At 31.8% G+C, this 23799-nt stretch overlaps 1 protein-coding gene across 1 annotated transcript; it reads left to right on the top strand.

Annotated features, from left to right (window-relative positions):
- Positions 1–201: 201 nt before the first annotated feature.
- Positions 202–23633, top strand: LOC107165280 (uncharacterized). Its single transcript, XM_015513446.2, has 5 exons — positions 202–656; positions 16074–16229; positions 16292–20147; positions 20315–20533; positions 21667–23633. The coding sequence occupies exons 2-5, from the start codon at positions 16102–16104 to the stop codon at positions 22537–22539; spliced, it is 5076 nt and encodes a 1691-aa protein (XP_015368932.2). The 5' UTR covers positions 202–656; positions 16074–16101; the 3' UTR covers positions 22540–23633.
- Positions 23634–23799: the final 166 nt, after the last annotated feature.

The raw sequence follows: 23799 nt of genomic DNA, 5'->3' as shown, positions 1-23799 counted from the left end.
CGCAATACGAACGCGGAACGCACACGCCGGTTCGGGGTCACCGCCGCCGTCGGAGGGATAACGGAATCTTCGGTCGGGGGGAAGGCGACCTGCAGCAGCACCAGCAACCAGCTGGCTGGTCGCGGTGGTTTCCGCGGTACGTCCGGTTTCTAGTGGTAGCGCAGCAGCCGCCGCCGCCGTCGTCGCGTATCTCCTATTCCTCGCCATCAACATAACCGCAGTCACAGCCAACGACGAAGACCTCTTCCATAGTCCACCTCAGTGTCGTACAAGACGTCGGTGTGTTCGCAGCGCTATATTATAATATAGGTAATATTCCTAACGCGAATCCCTCTGACGTGCACGTGTTATAGCATATTAACATTCGTACATATTATTGTGATTTCGTTCATTTTCTGATATTATCAACGAGTACCACGGTTGCTCTCTTGCGCGACCTTTACTGCTACCAGAGTCATCTACCTGTAACCGCCATAACCGCAACCCATAAAGATAACTCGCCACTGTCAAGGATTAGGCGATTACCGGAAGCAGGTATTTCAGCAGGCTGTCACTGAAGTCTAGCTTTTTTTGTGCGTTTCTAAACACGATCGCTTAACCAACGCGTCCACCCGTTCTGGTCTTAAGTGACAAAGCCGACACATTTCTACACAGAGGTAAGAACTGACTACTGGCCGTGTAATATTATGATTATTATTATCATAACACCGCTCTCAATACGCTACTATATTCACGTTTTTATAATATATTATTTTAAGTTTGTGTGAATAAGACCGACAGAACTTGTTATATTATAATATACATTATTTATATATAGGCTTAATTATTTTGTGGGTTATAAATATAATATTAATCTATAGACCTATATGTATTATTATGGTAATGGTATCATAAGTGATCTACTACTACTCGTACACCTTTAATTTTTTTTATTTTTTTTTTATTTTACACTAGTAATAATATAGACAATTGTTGGAATTTTTACTTATATTTGTGTGACAATTTGATTTAAGAAATACAATTTTTTACTTTTAGGAAAGTAGAGTTTGGTCAACTTAACATGCTTCTTAATAGATTAATTATTACCTACTACGTTTACTTTGATAATATTAATGGTATAAACTATTTGTATGTATTTTTTTTTTGTACATCGATTATGACACAACTAAAATACATAGCTTACGACATCGTTACCACTAATGCTGTACTAGTGTACTTACATAGATACATAAATAGCTGCATACGTACATACATACGACGTTAATCAATAAGTTGTATTTAGTATGAATTCAATATTATTTTTTGTTATTTTTTATATTATTCGTTTTAAACATTTTGAAGGACTGCAGACAATCGTAAAGTCTAGAACAAATTGTCACAGTATGCTGTACTAAAAATGAATAACTCAAACTTTACACATATATGTATAATGGTGTTAATCTCTTTATATGGTGCTTTATTCAGATGTGGATATCGAATAAAGTATATAATATAATTGTAAATATTTTATGCACCGAAAATTAAAAACTTTTTATATTAATGTATAAAAACATAATTTCTTGTGGCCTAATATGTTTTGAATCAAATATTGGGAATATAATAATGTGACCTCAAATATGACCGATGTACCTCTTGGTTATTTGATTAACATTTATTATTCCTTGAACCAAGTATTTTTAAACAGGTATAGAGGTAAAGATTCTATTTTTTGGTGATTGGAATAATCATAGGTTTTATAAATTAGATTTGCATAAGTATTATCAAATCATTCTTTGGCTTAAATTATTTTTTTTTAATACTAATTTTGTGGAGATATATTTTTCTTAAGAAATGTTATGTTATTTTGTAGTTTGTATAAATCAGTTTTAGCAAACTTTTATATTTGCCAGTCATATAAATTTTTCAAATATTATGGATTAGAAGTATAAGATAAATTGTAAAATATCTAAACTATCACATTATTGGTATGGCTCAAAACCATCAATACATACGAAATGTATAAATAATTTTTCGTGAGGTGTAAAAATTAATAAGATTTTATCAATTTTTGTTCATTATTCAATTTCTTTTTTTTTTGGTTTTAGTACCTAGGTTTCTATTAAAAATGGATATCAAATTATCACACTTAACGAAAACTAATTTGAGTCTAAGCTACATATTTTTCGATGCATTTTTTTGTTTCGGAAGTCAGTATAAACAAACAACTGTAAGGGAACAATAATCATATAGTAATGTCACTATCACGACGTATGATAATGGTTTAACCGTAAAAAAAGTCACAGCTACTGAAGGTGACATAGTTTTAGCTTATTAATAATTCAAGACGCATGCAACTTGTACCAAGTTTGCAAGACAGTAAGTTGACGTATAATTTCACTCGATTTACAAAATTAATATTGGAATATTGATATGTTACTATATAATATTACAATGTACCGGTTAAATCTTTCTGAAATGTGCACATATATCCTCGATAAGGTTTTATCAATATTTATATATTTTACCTTTTGTATTATATCTATTGGGAAAAATAATATTATCACTTGTATTTATAAGACTACCTACATAGATTTGATGAAAAAATTGATAATAATATTAAAAACATGACATATGAATACATTTTTTTGTAAGTAAGTATAGTATGCAAGAAAGTGTTCAAAAATTACTTTCATGTGATAATTAAATTAAGTTTTTTTTTATAGTGTAGCTCGGTGGTTAGGCTAGTCACTTAAGTGTTCTGAGGTCAATCGTCAGCCAGCGCCATTAGTTCCTATAGATGAGTGACCTGGGATTTTAGTGACGAATCCTTGCCCTATATAGCTATACATATACGTCGTGTTTCATAACCAATCATAGCCCCCCGCAAAATTTCAATGATCACCGATGTTTAAGATAAATAAAAAAATAAAAATAAATAATAGCAACTACGTTGTTCTTATTTTCTTTTGAGAAAATAATGATCCAAACGTATAATGGGATATTTAAAAATGCAACGCATGTACACCAAATTAATTTTTACATTAATTATCAAATTATTAGTCACTATTATGCTATTGAGATTTAGTACCTATATAATGTAAATCTATCTATATACTTTATATTGATATTCGTATAGTACATTTTCATTCAATAATATAACGTGTTTGTTTTAAATACTATGGATATTATAATGGAACAGTGGTGAATACTCCCTATTTTATTTTTATGATTTTTTAAATTGATATCGTTCGTTGAAGTTATACGTTTATTCAACAAAATAATCATACTGATTGTAATTGGTAAACTAGTTTCTCCTCTTTGGTTTTTAATCACTTCTAGTTCAAAAGAAAACAACGATTATAATAATAATAAATATGATATAACTATGAAATGAAGATGTTTTTATGGCGAATAATTATGCGCACTTAACGGCCGTGTTACACATTCCTTAGCACAGTAATAAACGGCCGTCGACCCGTAAGCCATAATATACGAGCAAACCACTATAATACGTCTGGTTATGGCTACAATTATTTAATGCCAACGCTGTAATACTATAATAACACCGGTTAACCGTTTCAGCGTAGATTTGCGGCGAGCGGCAGTCAGTCAGGAAAACAAGGGGAAAATTATTCAAATTCTACGTTATTTTACATCTCCCTCATCTGTGTTTCGATCCATCGACCATATAGAATTCCAGATTTGTTCGAGCTCATTTCGTACGCGTTTTACACGTATTGTATAAGTAGAAATACAGATACTACGCGTTTATAAATTATAATATTGATACTATAGTATAGACGTAACGGAATCATAATTCCGTGAGCACTCTACTTATTTTGCATTAGTGCATAGATCGGTAGGTACGTCCCGTATCTTTAGGTACTTATACCTATAATACATATCTAATTACTAATAAGACATGAAATTCGAATACTCGTGAAAGCATAATATGCGCGTGTGTCGATTTATACGCCACATATATAAACGGTCCTACGAACTGTTATAACAAACAACTATGTATGTACCTAATTTACTAATTTTCAAGATATCTGTAACGAACATAAAATACTAGACTACATTGGTCAATATTATTCAATGTTTTGGGTCATAGAACACGGAATCGATAAATTTCCGTTGGAATTAATTAGCCGTTGTTGTCGTTAGACGTCTCCGACAATACCTAAACTGTTGTAGAGTACCTAACTGTAAAATTATTCGTGTTAACCCGCAAATCATACATTCGTCAAAGTAAACATTACGTTGTAAAATAAATTATACGGTTTAAAAACAAAAATTAAAAATAATAGTAATGATAAAAAATCAAGAACTAAATCTGTGTCAAATTCATAAATTATATAATATAGACGTAGTTACTCATATTATTCTGATAAATTGCTACAGATAAATATTATAAAATTCAGATCAATAAACTGTAGATATAGACGCATTTTAAATTAATTATATACAGCTCGAAGTTCATCTAAACTCTAAACGGTGACGATTATTTCATTTTTCCAGTGCCACTGTATATTAAATACCTATAAATTATTTTAGTGTATAATATTTTAAAATAAACGCAATCGTCGTACATGGCAAAAATTGTGGTTATGAATAAATTTAAATCTTTTACATTTTATTCGCTCAATTATTAACTTCTGTATACATGTGATATGATTATAATAGTTTATATTAACTAATCATGCCTAATATTAATAATCACAATCGTATACCGTTAAAGTACTGATTTAATTTTATACATTTTACTGTAGTTTATTTTTCTTCATTTTAATATACTATAAATAATTCACAAGCGCATTTTCTTCTTATAAAAATTTATATTTTTTACACCTGTAGATCATATAGTATTTTATGCAGATTAATAGATTATGCGTATTATTAAATGTATGAAATTAAATTTTCCCGTTTGTAAGGACATTGTCATTCTTCGTTTCGCGGCTACGCGTAAATTGTATAATCAACTTTTTATTCACATTTTAACAATGCACAAAGGACACGTCGAATTCGTTATTAGTTTACTACTTACTCTTCTATGTATCAATAATAATAATAATATGTATACAATATATATATATTATTTTTTTTTATTGTATTATACGAACCGGCGATGTTGAAATTTTTGTGTAATTTTGTGGAATAGTAACTGCTTTATATCATTTCCGTTTCATAAGATAATTGCCCAAAGACGGAGTCGATTCCAATCATTGCTGAAACATAATGACTACAACAGTAAATTGTAATACATTTTTGTTAATTAAATCACACCCGCCATACAGCTATCATCCTGACATGCTACGGACCGACGGATGGCACCGTTTCGTTAATTTATTATTTTCCCATTTAACTGTTATAATTATTCTGTCCTGACTGTCATGTATACGTGATACCATGAATGGAGATGATGGCGATATACCTATATTTTTAATAGAAAATAATCCGGTCACAGTCACGTATCGACTACGGACTGGGATACCATTTATATAAATCCTCTATAAAACTGAGACGACTAGGCGAGTTATTTTATTTATTGTATCATTGAGGTAGCAGAAAATTCCATGTTCATGTCCAACAACCGAAACAACGTAATTTTGAAATATTTTGTTTCCAATGAACGCTAATCGATCTAGTAATGCAATTAGATTTTTTTTAAATATCTTAATTATATGGTAAATCTTTTTTCTATATTAACTTTGTCGTATTGTACAATTTTCTGCTATAGATCTCCCAAAACGAATTAAAAAACTAAAACATTTATTTATTTTATTGGATTCAAACAAGTTCAAAATTCGAATATAAGTAGACCAATACAAATCTGCTTATAGAAAACGATAGTGTGCCGCTAATCCTTTATGGCTGATATATATTCGGTGCTTATATTTTTATATTAATTTATACGACGTACTTGCAGCTATAGTAGTATAGATATACAGTGTATACAGTAACAATACACGTCAACAAATCACGTCGATAATGCCTATAATAGGTGCATTATTATTTATAATAATGTACAGTTATTATTTGTGCGTATTACATATAATATTGTCCAACCGGGAACTCGAAGAGGAATAAATACAGAGCACCTCGTTTGCCTAGAGGAACACGACGTCACATTATTAAATCTTAGCCGTCGACCGGACCGGTGACCGATCAGCACGCCATGCAGTGTATATAGCCGACCCACTTATTGTGTTCAGAGTTTACCGCCTTCGCCTCCTACACACGAGACGTGCATAATAATATGATCCTAATATAATATATTATTATGATATTAATGCATTTAATATACCATCCTCTCTTGTAACGCGTATTTAACCTAACGTGAGCGTATGCAATCGTATTATATTATATTATGTATTTACGTTTCGAATATCAATCTTATACAAGTAACTAGGTATACCTCATCAGTCATCAGATATTTTACTATATAGGTATAATAATATATTATATTTATAAAGGTTTAATATATTTATAAACATGCCTGTGACGGATCTTCAAATCACACCTTTTCTCACCGTTCGACCGCCATGTAATACACCATTATGACGCGTAGACACGACCATCACCGCTTATTATAAGTTATAACGGACATGTGTGTGTGCGTGTGTGTGTATACAATAAAATGTCGAGATAGCTGCCACTGCCGTACAGACCTACATCTCGGGATGTATATTATTTATATTATTATTATTAAATGATAGGTATACGTTTGCGTGCGTCCGTGGTCCGTCTCGATATACCTACATTTTATTTCATCGTCTCATTTCGCCGCAATACATTATTATTTTACGATTGTGTTTCAATCACAACATATTGTATTATATATAATGTGCAAGTGTTGTACGGAGACAACTTCGTCGGTCGTTCGCCCGAATCACAACTATACGAATACCTACGTAGGTACAACAGTCGTCAAGTGAACGTAATAATTTAAACTCCGTCGGCCGGTTGCAGATGAAAACGTATCTATATAATATATAATGAAATATAAATGTACAGTGTACACGTACGGTGATAATTTGATTTACAATTATATTAAAGTAGGTAAAGTTTTTTTTTTTTTTTTAAACTATGACTCCAAAAATAGAACAGTTATAAAGAGCATTGTCTCTCTCTCTCTCTCTCTCTCTCTGCTGTCATTGCCGTTCAATAATAGCTCTGCGGTTTTCCGGGCTGTCAGTTTTTCCACCCGAAGTCGTTTGTCCACCACCCGCGTCCGAAGATGCAACGACGACTGATACAACTATAGCAATATACGTGTGTCACTGTGTATAGAGATGTCATTGAACTATCTTATGTCCTTTGACAGATTGTCAGTATATTATTAAATTATACGCACTACACAGTATATAATATATGCATATCAAACATTGCGCATCACGGATGCAATCCACAATAATACTTCGCGCCTATTGAATTGGCTGCGGCTATAATATGAATATTGGTTGGGTATACACTTACAGTCAGATGATATGTTATTATATTAATATATGGGCAGATTTCGCATAATAATTCATTCATATGTAAGTGCGATGGAGTTTTGATTATATATAAAATTATGCGTATACTATATACATATATGTGTTATAGTGTGTATGTGCATTTTAAAGAACTATTATACTATTCATATCCTATAATATGATAATTAATTTCTCTGTAAATTTTTTTCACATGTAAGCTTTGGTACTATATCCAAAACCACTGATCGTTTTTTATAAATTTTATTGAAGTTGCCAAAACCACAAAAAGTTGAAGTAAACGTTAGACTGCCTATATCTATATACGCTGTTACCTATTGAATTTATTTCAAAATATTATGTTATGTATATTATTATAAGAGCTAATTTTTAAAAAAAGTTTCAATATTTCGGTACACGTCTACTAACTAACTTATACAATAACTACATAATATTATATTTCAGTACAATTTATATCGTAGGTACCTATATATTTATTTATAATATATATATATATTTTTTTAGGAGGTGTTGGGGTGGGGGTTGTATAATGAATATAATAATTGTATTTTAATTATTGATGTTAATTGCGATTAGTTTGACGTTTAGCTACCACACTCCTGACATTATTTACCTACTTATTTAAACAAAAATATTTCGAATTTTATTATATAATTCAATCGATAATATACAAGTATAGGTAGTTAATTTTTTAAATATTATCCTTTGCATCCGTATTAATAATTATTTGTAAATTAATGTTCTTATACATTGTCAACCTAAGTGAAATCGTAAAATATTAATACGAAAAATATAAATTTCAGGTAATTTTAAGCGCGTATTCAAGAATAAAATGGTAGGTAACATTCGATTATTGTTAGTTATTATTCATTACAACTAACGTGGTATTACGCAGTCTTCCGTGTAAGACATGTAATTATTGTCCAAGTTCTTTCTATGCACAGTGATAAAAATCGACGTACGTATTGCCATAATATTATATCTATATGTATATTAATAATAGTGCAACATGATATCCATGCAAATTATACACCTGAATCATCAGATCAACACGAACCATATTATTTTATTTAACCTGTTAAAATATTTTGTTCAGATCGTTATCCCAACATTATTTGAACCTCCGAGCCTCGTGTTTATTAAATACGTCATGGCATTATACTTTATTTGAACGCTAATACTAAGTTAAACCAGCGAAGCACAAAGGGTACAAGAGGTCTTTGACTTATGGTTAGTACTAATTTTGGTAATAACACGTATATCTGTGTGGTATTAATGCACCGTTATTTCCATATTCTTTTTAAAATACATTTCAAACTATTTGCAATATATTTAAAAATAAATCTCTATGAACTTTCAATTTTTATCCTAATATTATTAACATATTTAACAATATTATTATATATTATTATTATTATTATAGTATTATACTACAATTGTTTCAATGGCTAATGGACATTACTTTAGGTTGACCTGTGTGTATATTTTTAATTTAAACAAAAGAAACTAATCTTAAGAAAATCAATAACAAATCTATTTATTATATTTTTCTATGAATTGAACCCTCAGTACAAAATATAAACAATTTTATAATGGATAGGTCTTACTTGTCTTATCTATTTTATAATACGATTGGATTTCTATATTATTATATCTATTTAACACTATGACCTATCTAGTGTATTACTCATAATATTTTAAGTTAATAAAATATTACTCGTTACACAAATACTCGTTGAATATAATAAAGATTTTTGAAGATGGCTTACTTAAGATTAATTATTGCTTCATATTAGATCTTCTTCATCGAATAATCTTAAACAAAATTGCGTTTTATACATACACACATAATGCATTACTTATTTATTTTTAATTAAATTATTATGTAATTAATACATATTGACTGAAACTCACTTAAATAGTACATAATATACAAATATGTAATAAACAATTATTATATTATTTTAAAGTAACAGACACGTAAATTACAAAAATAGTTTTGTTTATTATTTAAATAACTTAGGTAATACCTACGCTTTCTCGGCAAAAATGTATTCCATATAATACTTAAAAAATGTAAATAATAGCATAATTTATTGCATGAATAATTCATAGCAATATTTATATTTTGTTTTTTGAGATTTTTTTTCAAGTATATTGTAGTAGTTGTTACACCAACGATACGTGACCATGTATTATGACTGTCCAATTCTATTAAGAATCCATAAAATTGATATTTTTATACACCACAGTTGTGTGGAAGAACTATAAGAATAGTGATTCTGTGTATTCACCATATAATTAAAAGGAATCGTGAAAAACCATGTCCTATTAAATTTATAATTATTATATTTGTGTAGATACGCTACATACAATGTGCCATGTGGTTAAACTAATACATCGTTATGGAGCTTTTAAATCAAATGTAATATCGTCTTTTATGACAATCATCATCTTGATTGAAGGGAACAAATTAAACAACTAAGATCACACGAATATTCTATTTTATACGCAGGTATACCTATTATTTGCTATCCGGGTCGTCAGAAACGTTCGGTGGTTTAATTCCTGCAATTTTATTCGCTGTTTTTTACATTGTTTTTTACACTGTTCGTTTCTATTTGTGTTCGATTGGTTTAATGGCTACCTTGACAAAAACGCGTTTATCGTTATCTATTCGTTTTTACTGTCACCTCATCGACCGGAAACGTACTCCACCTACCGTCAGTTTTCGGTATATTGCACAACGAATTCTCACAATTTTTGCAAAATAATAAAACATACCACGCGTACACCGAATTTACTGTTTAATATATTTTATTGTTATCCACGATTGTCATACCGAGTATAGACGATTGTCTTCGGACTATTATTTTACATCATGATGGTGGTGACGACAAGTGTCGGCCATCCAAAACATTTATCTCCTCGGCCACAATTAGTAAATTTTACGCTATCGATACTGATTCTTACACAATGTGACTTTTTTCAAATAGGTATTAAATATATTTCCTACCCATTGTTCTCGTCAACGTTAAAATTATACCAGTAGCGGCGGTGACGGATGTAATAAATATCACGCCGTGGAGAGGATGTGAATAAAGATATAAGATAGTGCAGGTGATGAAGACGGCTATGATGACTAAACCTTCTACAGATGTGCTTATATATAATATTCTAATAGTTTACCGTCTAGGTATTTATCTGTTGGTAATCGGACACTGTGACGGTGGATCGATCTGTGGCGCAAAATTCGGAGCCTACCGCCCAACCGTATTACTATGCTGTTCTTCGTGGTTCATCGGTCGTCCATTAGCCTGAATGAGTGACATTGTGCGGAGTGTATTGCATATTACTTGTTGCAGTGGTGATGTGTTTTGCTGACAGATTTTAGAAAAAGTGATGACAATGTCACCATACGATGATGAAAGACAAGACGAGAATAAGACACCCTGAACCGGATGACGTACTTTGCCAGTACTTACGTCAGACAAATAAATTGAATATTCATTTGTAAACATCGAAATCTAGGGCAATGCCATAATAATAAATTTTGATCTGTAAGATCTGTTGCGAGAGATTTTCGAAAACCATTGCATGATATTTAGTGCGTCCCTTTTAAATAATCCACGAATTATTTATATTTTTTTGTGATGCATTTTAGCTGGTTTAATATGTTTGTTCAAAATCGCAGTGGCTACCTATCCTTCGTTTTCGGACACACTCGTCAAACGATTTCCAACTAATTGGTCTTATAGAAATCGTCATCACCAAATTATGGTAACATTATGGCAGCCGTTAATACTGCTACTAGTGCTACTGGTCTTTATTATAAATCTTATTGAATATGATCAAAATATAGTTTGATAGATAACTCAATTTTTAAACAAGGTGAACGAAATTTTCTTCCTACATTCATATTTTCGTAATAAAAAGTATTAATGCATATAAAGTAGCATTTTTTAATTTTAAGAATCTCTTGTATTGTTTAGAGAAGTTTTATTGCTATGTGCATAGTTTAGAAGTAATTCTGCCGAGATCGGAACCCTCAATGCAAATATAAATCATAAAATAGTGTAAGTCTATACTGCATTGTTTTAAAAATAATTGAAAATACAAAAGTAATTTTTTTAAATTTATTCAATTACATATACTACAACTTTAAATAGTGGTAACATCTACAAAAATGAATAAAAAAAAAAAACAAACCTAATTAAACAACGAAAAATTGATTTTATAATATTAAAAATAAAAGCAAATTTACGCTATAGAGAATAGGAATTTATCACAATAATAATTTTAGTAAAAATTGTTATTGTTTAAGGTTAATACTTAAACAACGAAGCTTATCAGTCGAGTTTTCATTAAAGCTTAATATAGCCAATATAGGTACCACCTACTAATTTGTAGTTTTACAGATTTTGTCAAAAGTTTATTTTATGTATTACTGTATATGTTTTTTCCAGGTTTTTTCATTGAATGCTTGTTTTAGTGAAAATAAATTGTTGAAGATTTTACGTGCTTTAGTTATTAGGGATAGTTGATGACTATATGTTTGGTTCTTTGTTCTTTGCTAACAAAAAATATGTGCATCACGATGCGTTCTATATTATATTCTCATTCGGATGATATTTATTTAGTCTCATAAAGTTTGATTATGTATGTAGATTCGTTAATTAACATGAAAAATTGCCACCTTTACATAGTTGCTATTGTTATGCTTATGTCTATAACAACAACGTTTGATTTTAAATTTTAACTAAACTAGTCGTTGAATAATAATTTAGTCAAAAACAACAAAACTAAGTTGTACAATATCATAATCTATTTATAGTTAAATTTTAATCTTATGCAAAAAAAAAAATAATAATTTCCAGAACATTTCTTGTTATTCACAATCTGGTAATATTTCATTTGAACAGTATTCATGTTTGTGTTTTATTATTTCAAATTGATTTTTATGTAAGCTTCATATTATATTGGTTACAACCGAAATAATATTTATGATTGGAACTTATTATTCCGAAGTAATTTTGACTAGTACCTATTTTCTTGATCGTGTTTTGTAGATGTATTTGACTGTATTCACACAACATTTTTTCACATTTTTTGTACAACTAGTCTTCCAACAGTCTTTCTAAACTTTTACTTAACAAATGCTGTTGAAAATCACATCAAGCTTATGTTTTTTTTTAATACAGAAATTAATTTACCGTTCAGAGATGAACAAAATCTGCGGTTTTATACGTGTTAGTATATTTAAATTCATAATAGGTCCAATGAAATTAAGAGATTCTAAGTGTTGTATGCATTTTTTATATTGCCCTGATTAATGAAACCATACAGGCGTTTTTATCGCAGATTCTACAGTATATTTAGGCAAAACCTGTATAAACTCTTAATTACGGGTGGGTATACCCGCATACCCATCCGTAATAAGTATACTATAGTATTTTCTACAGATATAAAGATAAAGATATAGGTAAATATAACTTTACAACATTTACAATATTTCAAAAACGCCAACAAAAAAAACGTGAATAACCAAGAATCTGATTATTATTTAAGGTTAGTTAAGTGTTTTATTATGCACTTAAATTAGATAAAAACAGAACAAAATGTTACTATCGTAGCTGTAATTACATATAATAATAATTTTTCAAATATTTATTTTTATAATTTTTTCGTTATTTATAAAATAACAACACTAAGTAGGTATGTAGGTATAGTATATCAGTCTATCGTAAATATATTTAATATTACAATTGCACAATTAAGTCCATTCAAAAAGTTAGGTATATTTAATAACAACCACATTGGTACCTATAGGCAGGGGCAGGCCGCAGGCCCACAGAAATTTAAATTGGGAGCTAAGAATATGATATAACTAAGAATCTGTACCTTGTAGTGACATAAATTTTAAGACCTAAAGTGGTGCCAAAAACTGAATTGGAATCTTGTATTCTTGTGTAGATAAGTTAACAATTTTGACGAAAGAGCTCTAATTTGTAGTTATTAGTGTTATTACTAATGCTATTATTATAGGAAATGATTTAAAATTTTAAAGATTAAAACTAAATAGTAAAACTCATAGCGCTTGTATCACAGAACAATGTATTGTATTAAACGCGGCAGCGCAACGATCGTTTCGTTATAACCATGGTAGGTAATATACTAATATGTTAAGAATTTACGATGTATCGATTAATCGATAATGCGATTAATCGGTGTTGAATACTTTTAAAAATAATAATCGATTAATCAATTAATCGATGCTACAGTCGATTAATCGAAACAATCGAACAACCATCTCCAATAATTAAATATAAGTTTTTTAATTTTAATTTTTTAACTTTGATAACGATTTTCTGTTAGACAAGGACGTATTTACAGAGATAGCTGCAATATGAACTTAACGTTACTTTTCGTCGAATGTTTACTTTTTGCAGGAGCGTATTTGAAATGTTTGTCTTTTCAACAACTTATCTTGAGATCAATGACCCATAAAATCAAATCTTTATACTCGTATTTAAAATATGGTGAATAATATTGTCAAATATGAAATTAACTATACAAGATTTTATTATTTGTTTATTACATTTTTACGTTTTATGTATTCGTAAATTAAATAATTGTTGGATATATTTTTATAATTTTCTCAATTTTCATTACATTTCTAATTTATGAATTCTGTGAAATGTATATATTAATGCTGTTTTATACATTTTGATGCAACTTGATTAGTTAATTATACATTTTAAATTAATATTAATTAAATAAAAATAAATGAATATACATACATATATATTATTGTTTAACTAAATAGTTAAATTTATAAAATATACTAGAAAAGAATATTTTAGTCTTAAAAGTTACAATACGATTATTTAAATATAAAACGTTGTAGAAATTTAAAAATGTATTGATAATTTGACTGATTTGATTTATTATTACTTTTTTTTTTCTTGTAACACGTTTTGTATTGATTTGTGGTTACATTTTACTTATTACCTAATTTCCTTTATATGAATAATCGATTGTTACAGTTTTTTTTTTTTTATAAATATCTAATAGTTATTTTGACCGTGTGTGTAGTTGACAAAAAATCAGTAAACACGACATAAATATCGATTCGTGTAAATTAAATGGAAAATAGTTGTAATATCGTAGGCCTACGCGAATTATCTACATGTTAATATAATTGAATCGAGCACGAATCAAATTTTATTTTTTATTTTTGTAAGCCAATTGAGCAATATAATATTCTATTGAATGTTTTAATCGCACGAGTACACGCATATATTTGCGTCAATCGATTCGAATTTAAACAGAATTAGACACTTGCTGTTATTTAGAAGCCACTATATTGTATACGAAGAAAACCTTCACAGAAATAAATTCGAAAATGAATTAAAATTACTATGGAAAATGTACTTTTTGATTCGTCACGTATTATATTTTTATACATTTTTTTGTTTTTTTTCTTCACCACTTGGTATTTATTATATTATTTCAATGATTTCCATGGAATGTATTGATATGAATTTGGTAAAGGTCTAAAAGTTACAATAACATATTAACCCAGTTCGAGGTGAAAATTTCCTATGCAATTCGACAGATTTTGGTGTTATTTAAGGATAATTGCGATGGGTAAATATTTCACACAGTAAAAATTGAAAAAAATGTTGAAAAGTTCTTAAAACGATAGGAATATACACTATTATTATTATTATATTTGTTGTTATATGTCCTCCGAAAACGAGCCAACGTTCGTCTCGCTTTAACATTGGCACAAGGACGATATGTCATGAAAATAATAATATATTATACATATTATCTTCTTGAAAATAAGAAACGACACAAGTCGTTGACTGATCGTTGTCGTCGTCAAACATTCATGATACAAAAATGTAAAAATTGCAGTAAATTATTTTTCTTTGGCAGCACTGCAGATTATGCCTTTGACAGAATAAAATCACTAATATATATATAATTTAAGAATACCTACTCAGTACCTACAAAATGGCTAATATAGGGTACTTATTGAAAAAATCTAACCGCAAATTAAAGAGTATTACTTTTGTTTTTTCCAATCTCTATTACATATACAAATCATACCGATTGTAATCCTAGATCTTTAAAAATACTAAATAAATATTTTAAATAATTCATTTTGGTAACGTAAAAAGTGAAAAATAAATAAACTTATTCATACATAAATATACGCACACTATTTATGGTTTACAATTTTGAATCTAGTTTATACTAGTATAAACACTATTACCTACTTATAAGATTTAAAAAAATGTTTTTTAATGTCTAAATTGTCAACGTATTAGGTATAAAAAATTTATATTCACAGTCGTTTTTACGCTCTGGTTCATGCAACCTATCCAAAACAGTGAATAGCATACGATTTAGCGATAATTCGTACTAGTTTGTTTTTACAGTTAAAATTTTAGATCTTAGAAAATATTTCAGAAAATATTTTTCTTATATTATTTTACTTTGAAACATTAAATTACCATGCATGGTTTTTCAAATAATTTGGCATTAATATTTTTAACACACTACTAAATAAACTTTATTTTCGTTTAGGTTTTCAAAACTAATGTAAGATTCAGACATGGCGGGTATCGATACCCGGTGGCTGGTGACCCTGTGTTTGATCTCTGTAGCGCAATGTGTTCCTTCCAGGGCTACGTCTCAATCAGAAACAGCTTCCGAAGACTCAAGAAGAGTCCTTGGTTCAAGGTATGTTAAATAAACATTTGGAATTGTGTAATAGTAATTAATGATTTTTTAATTTAATTTAGTGTGGTAACATCAGTATCTGTAATAATGGATCATGGTAATGGAACCAAAACATATTTTTCCGATGGACAAAGTAAAAACATACACAAACCTACAGATACCATAATCGGTAGTCCTGGTAATTTACTATCACCGGACCGTTATGAGTTTTATACATTTGACGAAACGGGAGATTTAGTTAAACGACTAATGACATTGGATGAAATACATGGTTTAATTGCTGGAGCAGATCCAGAATCAGTGATGTCTGATGCTTCCCCTACATATTATCATGACGCTTTATCAAGTCATTCATCAGAAGCACTTATGCACTTGCCTGCTTCAGATCTTGAATCATTAGATGCACCAGCAGTTCATAAGGTTCTAGAAAGTGTACAAAATGTATTGAAAAATGAAATGGCTGCCAACTCAGGTAAACCTATTCCTTCTTCTATGTCAAGCACATCTTTACATCGCCCAGATTCAGCGTCTGCGTGGTCAGCCTTATTCCCAGGATTAATTGAAACTCCAGATGACGTAGCTCATCTTTCCGGATATTTGCTCCCATCGAAAACAACCGAGTCAATGGATATTCCATTGACTAAAAAACCATTGTCACCTACTAAAACACCATTTGTATCAATGAAACCTCAATCAACGACACTTAAATTGCCACAGTCATCTATAAAGACGCAAGTAGCCACTACAACAGAAAAAGTGAGGTCAACACCAAAATACACCACTGTCAAGCCTGAAGTAACATCAAAATTCACTCCAACACAATCCACACAGCCAATTATACAGTCAACAACACAGCCAACAACACAGCCAATAACACAGTGGACAACATTTAAACCATCTACAACTAAGAAACCTTTTAGGCCAATACAGTCATTTGAGAAACAAAAGCCAGCCTTACAAAAACCAAGTTTAATTTTGAATTCAACTGTTAAACCATCTATTATGTCTGATAGTCTTGAAATAAATAAAGAAATGTCAGCGTCTATATCAGATATGCTGTCACAAGTGACTGACAGTCAATCGTCCAACCACAAACCTTTACAGACTAATAATTTAGTAGAGAAAGATAGTACTGCAGATTATGTACCAGAAGAGAGTTCGCCAGAATTAAGCTATTACAGTCCAATAGCAATGTCATTAAGCACCGGTGGAGCTTTGAGACCAGTTACAGAAGCTTTGACATCAGCTCGAAAACCTCCAATTACAATGGCGTATAAAACTACAACTACAAATATGCCATTTTCACAAAAGACTAACCCTACTATTACAGCAACAAGATTTACACCGCCCAAGTCTAATGCGACTAAGCCTCGACCATATATGAATGCTACTACAGCTTCTTATATGACAAAGCCATCATCAATCAATAAATTTAATTCAACTACTGTTTCTACCACTAGAAATAACTATCAATACCCACCAAGTAACATGTCAACTAAATACATGCAAAAAATTACACAAACCACTCAAGCTTACCCAAATAAATTAATTGACAGTTTCGTAAAAGTTGTTAACAAAACGATAAATAATGCAACTCTTAGCGTGAAACAACCAACAGATACATTTTGGAATTCCACAGAGGAGACGAATAATAAACTAGTAAAAGAGCCAGTTAAGGTTTTCCAGACTAAAGTCACTTCAAATCGACCAAACGGTATTAATCGGACGAATGTCACTCTGTCTAATCGCATACAAGAGTTGAAAACTACGGCTATTCCAAATTTCGGATTTGGTTCGTCTACAACAACGGTTCGTAGTCAAACAGAACCCGATAAATATGTGTCAGTTAAAGTAGAAGAATGGCCAATGACCGCTCAACATCCAACTGCATACCCTTCAACTACACCATATATGAGTACCGAAAAATCATTCTTTTCCAGCAACAGTCAGCAACTGAACTCTGTTACGGACGCTAACGTCATAAGAGATTTAATATCGTCTTTTATGACTAAATCGTCAACAGCTTCCAGCGTCTCAACCACCAGTACTGCATCTCCAGTTTCTGTTAGCGCTCAACAAAAACTCACGCCCTTCATATCGTCTACAACACCGTCGGCGGAAAATAATATAACTGGAATTCCGGTGTCCATCATCTCTTCGTCAGTTGGAGATTTAATGACAACAACAACAACAACAACAACAACAACTACAACAACAACAACAAAACCGACAATAATACCAACTACAATAACAGCATCAACCACCACAGAAACCGCGGCAATTACGACATTGGAAACCTCAACAGCAACAGGAATGGAAGCAGTAAAAACTGCTATGGAAGCTGCAGATAAAGGTGTAATTGTAATGACGACGACATCGGCTTCTGTGAGTGAAGCGAATACGACGAATCTAAGTACGATGGCTGCTCAGATAACAAGTGACGCTCCAATTACACAGACAGCAGCCAATGCTGTAGTAGGTTCAATATTGTCCAGTACGGTGGCTAGAACCACGGCAGCTAATGCAACTGGAGTCACATTTACAACACCAGAATCGGAAACTCAATACATTCCAGTCACACATTTTCTTCCGGAATTACAACTGAAAGATAGGCCAGAAACCGAAAACAACAACAGTTCGCCGGGCGTAGATCTGATGCTCAAAGACGGTATAAACGCTGTAGCTAGCATGTTGCAAAACACACAAAAGCCGGCAGTGGCAGCGGTTCTTGAAACGAAATACCAGGATATTGGTGATCGCCCCTACGAGAAATTGACTTTAGCTGAGGGAAAACAATCATCCACTGAACAAGCCAACCAAAAACAAGCGACGGTGAAGTCTGACTTTGAAGAGACAACCACATTTGCCGTGTCTGAGAACGTGGCCACGCAAGACTTCTACGACTTCACTACGAACTCAGCTGAATTGGTCTCTAAGTTCTTAGAGCCGAATGACACGATCGCAGCAGAATCGGTTACCACCAACGAAACAGAAGAGGTGCTTCGAAATTCAGAACTGGGCTTGGAAATGTTAACTGTGTTTAATGTTAGCTCCACTGGAGGTCCCGTCCAGGTGGCCAAACTGGACGATTTGTCATCCGAAACGCAAGTATTTTTTGACACTACCACACCATTTGAAAACCGTGGATCTACTACCAATCCAACGATCGGTAACGAAGAATTAGTAACCACAACTTTCACCCCTTATCTTGCTCCGGTTACGAAGGAGGTAACAGTGTCAACCGAAACCATGTCGTCAACGTCGACAACTACGACAATACTTCCATCACTAACACCATCAGTGAAAGCAGCAATAGTATCATCAGAAGCAACAGCATCATCTACAGTAATATCTACGACACCAGAATCTGAAGTCCAAAACTCGGTGACTCCATCTGAAAACCCTACGGTGGCCACGTCAGCGACAAACTACACCACTTGGGCTACGCCAATCACAGCCAGCCTGCCACCTGTAGTAAAATCGCCTGGACCATCGTCCAACGTTTATAGACCACAAATGACCAACAGTGCGTCTCCATCAACAGTCGAATTACATCCTGCACCACACGAGAGCATGGGAATGGAAGCGAGTGTAGCGTTCTTGGGTGATGATGTACGCCGATTTGCGGACCTTTGTAACGAGCTGTCGTTTAAGATGTGGACAGCCGTTACCGGAAAAGGTCAAATATCCTCCAGAAGCCTAGTCCTGTCTCCCTTTGAGCTGACTGCTATGCTGGCTATGGTATTCCTAGGTGCCCGTGGTTCCACTTCTGGTCAGATGAACGACGTGCTAAGGCTTGATGACATGGTTACGTTCAATCCACATCAAGTGCTAAGGAACATAACGCACTCAATAACAAACGTCAACAATCCAGGTGTGGCCACCGCGTCTTTTGTTCGAGAGATTTACAGCCACAAGGTAATAGTTATTATCACAAGAAACATCTTTTAACATTTATTTTATTTTTTGATGTTCACCACCACGCTTAGGCTTAGTATAAGCTACTGTATTATTACCTCTGAAATAAATTAAGCGTGGTCGCAAAAACATAATGTCGTTGTTCACATTTGTCTTTTTATTTTTAGGGAAATGGAAAAATACTAGAATTCTATAAAGAACGAGTACAACAGTATTATGATGGACATGTAGAAGAAGTAGATTTCAATACAATCGGAGACGTTTTAAGAAGACGAACGAATTTATTAGTCAAAAGACAAACTCTGGGTCGTGTTGTAGAATATCTTCGTGGTTCTGGTTTAAGTTTGACACCACCATTCGCGGCATTCAGTGCTAATGTATTCCAGGTAAAATATTTTTTAATTAATAATATGTACGCGTAATTCATAGTTGATACAATAACTCATAAAATAATCATCAAACACATGTTTTTAATATTCTTACCAGGATTAAACCGAATTTGATGTAAATTTATTTTAACAAAATACGTAATTATTCATGGTAAAAAGTAGAATTGAGGTCCTGTATATTTGTTATTTGACAGGAAACGGCTAAATAAGGCCTCTATTCTAAGAACTTTTGGTGACCAGAGTGTATTAAAAATTTCTGGGCTTTAAGTAAATACCGATAAAATATAAAAATAACTAAATATTGCACATGGGCTAAATTTTAAAATTTAGGTGATTATTTGTAAAGGTTTATTTAGTATAATATAACAAAATAAAGATAATTTAATTCTTAATAAGACATTGGTAGACATAATAAACAATAAATTTTATCTTATAAAAGTATAAGCATATAGGTAGTGTTATTGTTGATCATTACTCCGCTTTTAAATTTATCTATTATACATTTAAAGGTAAAAATATTATCTAGGCACAAAAATAGGCTGTATTTAATGTTTCAATTTTGAAGCAAGTTATGATCATATTGAAAACCTACGTGTAGCACTAGATAATATTAAAAATAATAAAATGGATTATTCTGAACGTTGCTCTTTTATGCGTTAGTGTTAGTATGATGATAATAATACGTATATGGATATGAATTCGTTTGATAACAATAATAATGTAATTTCTAATACATATAATATTTAAATTTTTAAATTGTAGATAATCATAATTATTTTAAAATATCACTACCTAAATAAATAATAAATATCTAAAAATTACACAGTTTAAAATTAGTTTACGAGTGTTGCAAAATATGCAATATGCATAGCGTATTATGTAAAAACTCTATTCTAGAATCGGTCCTATGGCTGCAGAATGCAGATTTACTCGTAATTGCAACTATTTCATATATTTTCCTTATAAAGTACCAGTAGATTGAACCATTAGGTGTTACCATGATTTGTATTATGCGACAAAATCATAATCACAACTTTTCATCAGGCAATCGGAATTGAAACACGTGCAATGCGTGTGAAATATTCTTTATACTCATAATAATATACATATGCACCCTGTTCGTGTTACAGACAAGCTGCGAGGGTGCGTCCACTGAGGGCCGGGACGGTGAAATGTACTTTGTGGTGAGGCCATCGACCAGACAACGGCGCCTGGTCCCAGTGCCAGCAGCAGTGTGGCGCAGTGGGTTCCTGGCCGGATACGAACCTGGGCTGGACGCAACTGCCGTATGCTTAGGCCCGGACTCGTCGGTGTCCACTATACTGGTGCTGCCAGGACAACAAGGCCAGGTGGCTCCAGGCGACGGGCTTGCCCGATTGGAGCAGCGCCTGATAGAGACATCGTACCGGCGGGGGGGCTGGTCTCGGGTGCTCCGGAGCCTATTGCCCCGACCCGGGCTCGAGCTGCAGGTGCCGCGGTTCTCACACCGATCTGTGCTCAACGCTACGGTCGCCCTTCAGAAGATGGGCCTCCGGGACGTGTTCAGCGATCAAAAGGCCGACTTGCGTGGCGTCAACGGACTGTACGACCTGTACCTATCCGACATGCTCCAGGTGAACACGTTCAGCACGTGTGGTGAAGACACCATCGGCGCCCGACATCACGTAGAAACGTACCCAGCCTCGCCGCAGCGAATGGGCCGTGCCGGACGTGACGGTGGCCACGAGAGCAGCCAGAATTTCGATAACGACGACGGCCACAAAAATGGCGACGAGGGCGTACACAACAGTAGACACGATGGTGATCGCCAGAAGCGCAACGTCGACGACCTGCCACTGCACAGCCCGTATTCGCATTTGCCGCTTAATCTACGGCCCAGACAGGCACGGCTACCGGACGTACCAAGACTCAGGTTCGATAGACCGTTCCTTTACCTGGTCCGGCACAACCCCACAGGCATGATCATCTACTTAGGCAGGTTCAACCCGAGGTTGTTGCCGTAATCTATTATATAGTAATTATAATAATATTAACTAAATCATACACAAAACATAATATATTATAACATTATCTATATGTATACACTATTACGCTATTGTCAAACGATGATTTTAAAATGAATTTCTAATATTAAAATATTAAACTAACCGTAAGTCATAACTCGTTTGGACAGTAAAACAATAGTAGTGTTTCGTTTTTGACACCTAAAATGAATTAATTTACTCAAGTATTGTGTTTGGCATTAGGTTTTTGGAACTTATCCAGTCGATTTCACTGACATTTAATAATAAAAATATTTTTAAATTATCCAGTGATATTTTTCAAATAATTTTGTAATCTTGGTAAAATCGACATCCTAAACGTTTTTTAAGTTTAAAATAATTCAGAATTCTGAGCAATAGTTATACAATAATTTTATATTTTTTATACATAGTTATTACACATTTTTATACGTAAAATTTATTATTATTAGGTATTTATAAAATATTTATAAATTTTTTATTGTTCTAATAATATTATACTAAAATATGAGTTAGTATAAAAATGTAACACGCTTTGTGATATATATTTTGACAATATAAAATTAAATATTTTATACACGTTAATTATATTAAATATTAGATTTTTATACGTAAAATAAGATTGTTCCTAGTTTTTTTTAAGGAATTATGTCTAAATACTTTTTTTATACATAATAAGTAAATCCATGATTCCGTTTTTGTAAATTTTTATTTTAAATGGTTTTTAATAAATTAAATGCAATACATAAATCCGCAGTTGAATTTATTTTAGCTTTAGTCGAAATTATAATTATTTAATTTTTTTTTTTTTTTGTAACCATAAATAACTATATAGGTTAACCTATATTCCTATTGTATTTAATTTCATTTGTGTTCTTAATAATGATAATTGTGTAAGATCATACGTAATGAATTATGTACTGTTTTGGTTCATGAATAGAATCATTTTGCAATGATGTGTGTATTTTATGTGTATGTGTACACGATTGACAGCCGAAAAAATGCTTGGATTTTTAAATTTTTCAACTTGTATTTTGTATTCAAAGATTTATTAAATGTATAATTTTTATAACTGAGGTCAGAAAATCGAAAATAATGTTTCTCATAAGTAGTTCAAATTGAAACTAATAAAATCTAAAAAATAAATAGAGATATTTTAAGTTATAATTGAATTACAAACAACTTGTGTCAGTAGGAAAAAAATATATACTTATTCCAGTGAGAAAACACACCACAGACCTC

This window comes from Diuraphis noxia, unplaced genomic scaffold (assembly GCF_037042655.1).
Source record: "Diuraphis noxia isolate RWA-SAM2 unplaced genomic scaffold, SU_Dnox_SAM2 contig0004, whole genome shotgun sequence".
NCBI classification, from domain to species: domain Eukaryota; kingdom Metazoa; phylum Arthropoda; class Insecta; order Hemiptera; family Aphididae; genus Diuraphis; species Diuraphis noxia.
This window is presented reverse-complemented; position numbering and strand designations above follow the sequence as displayed.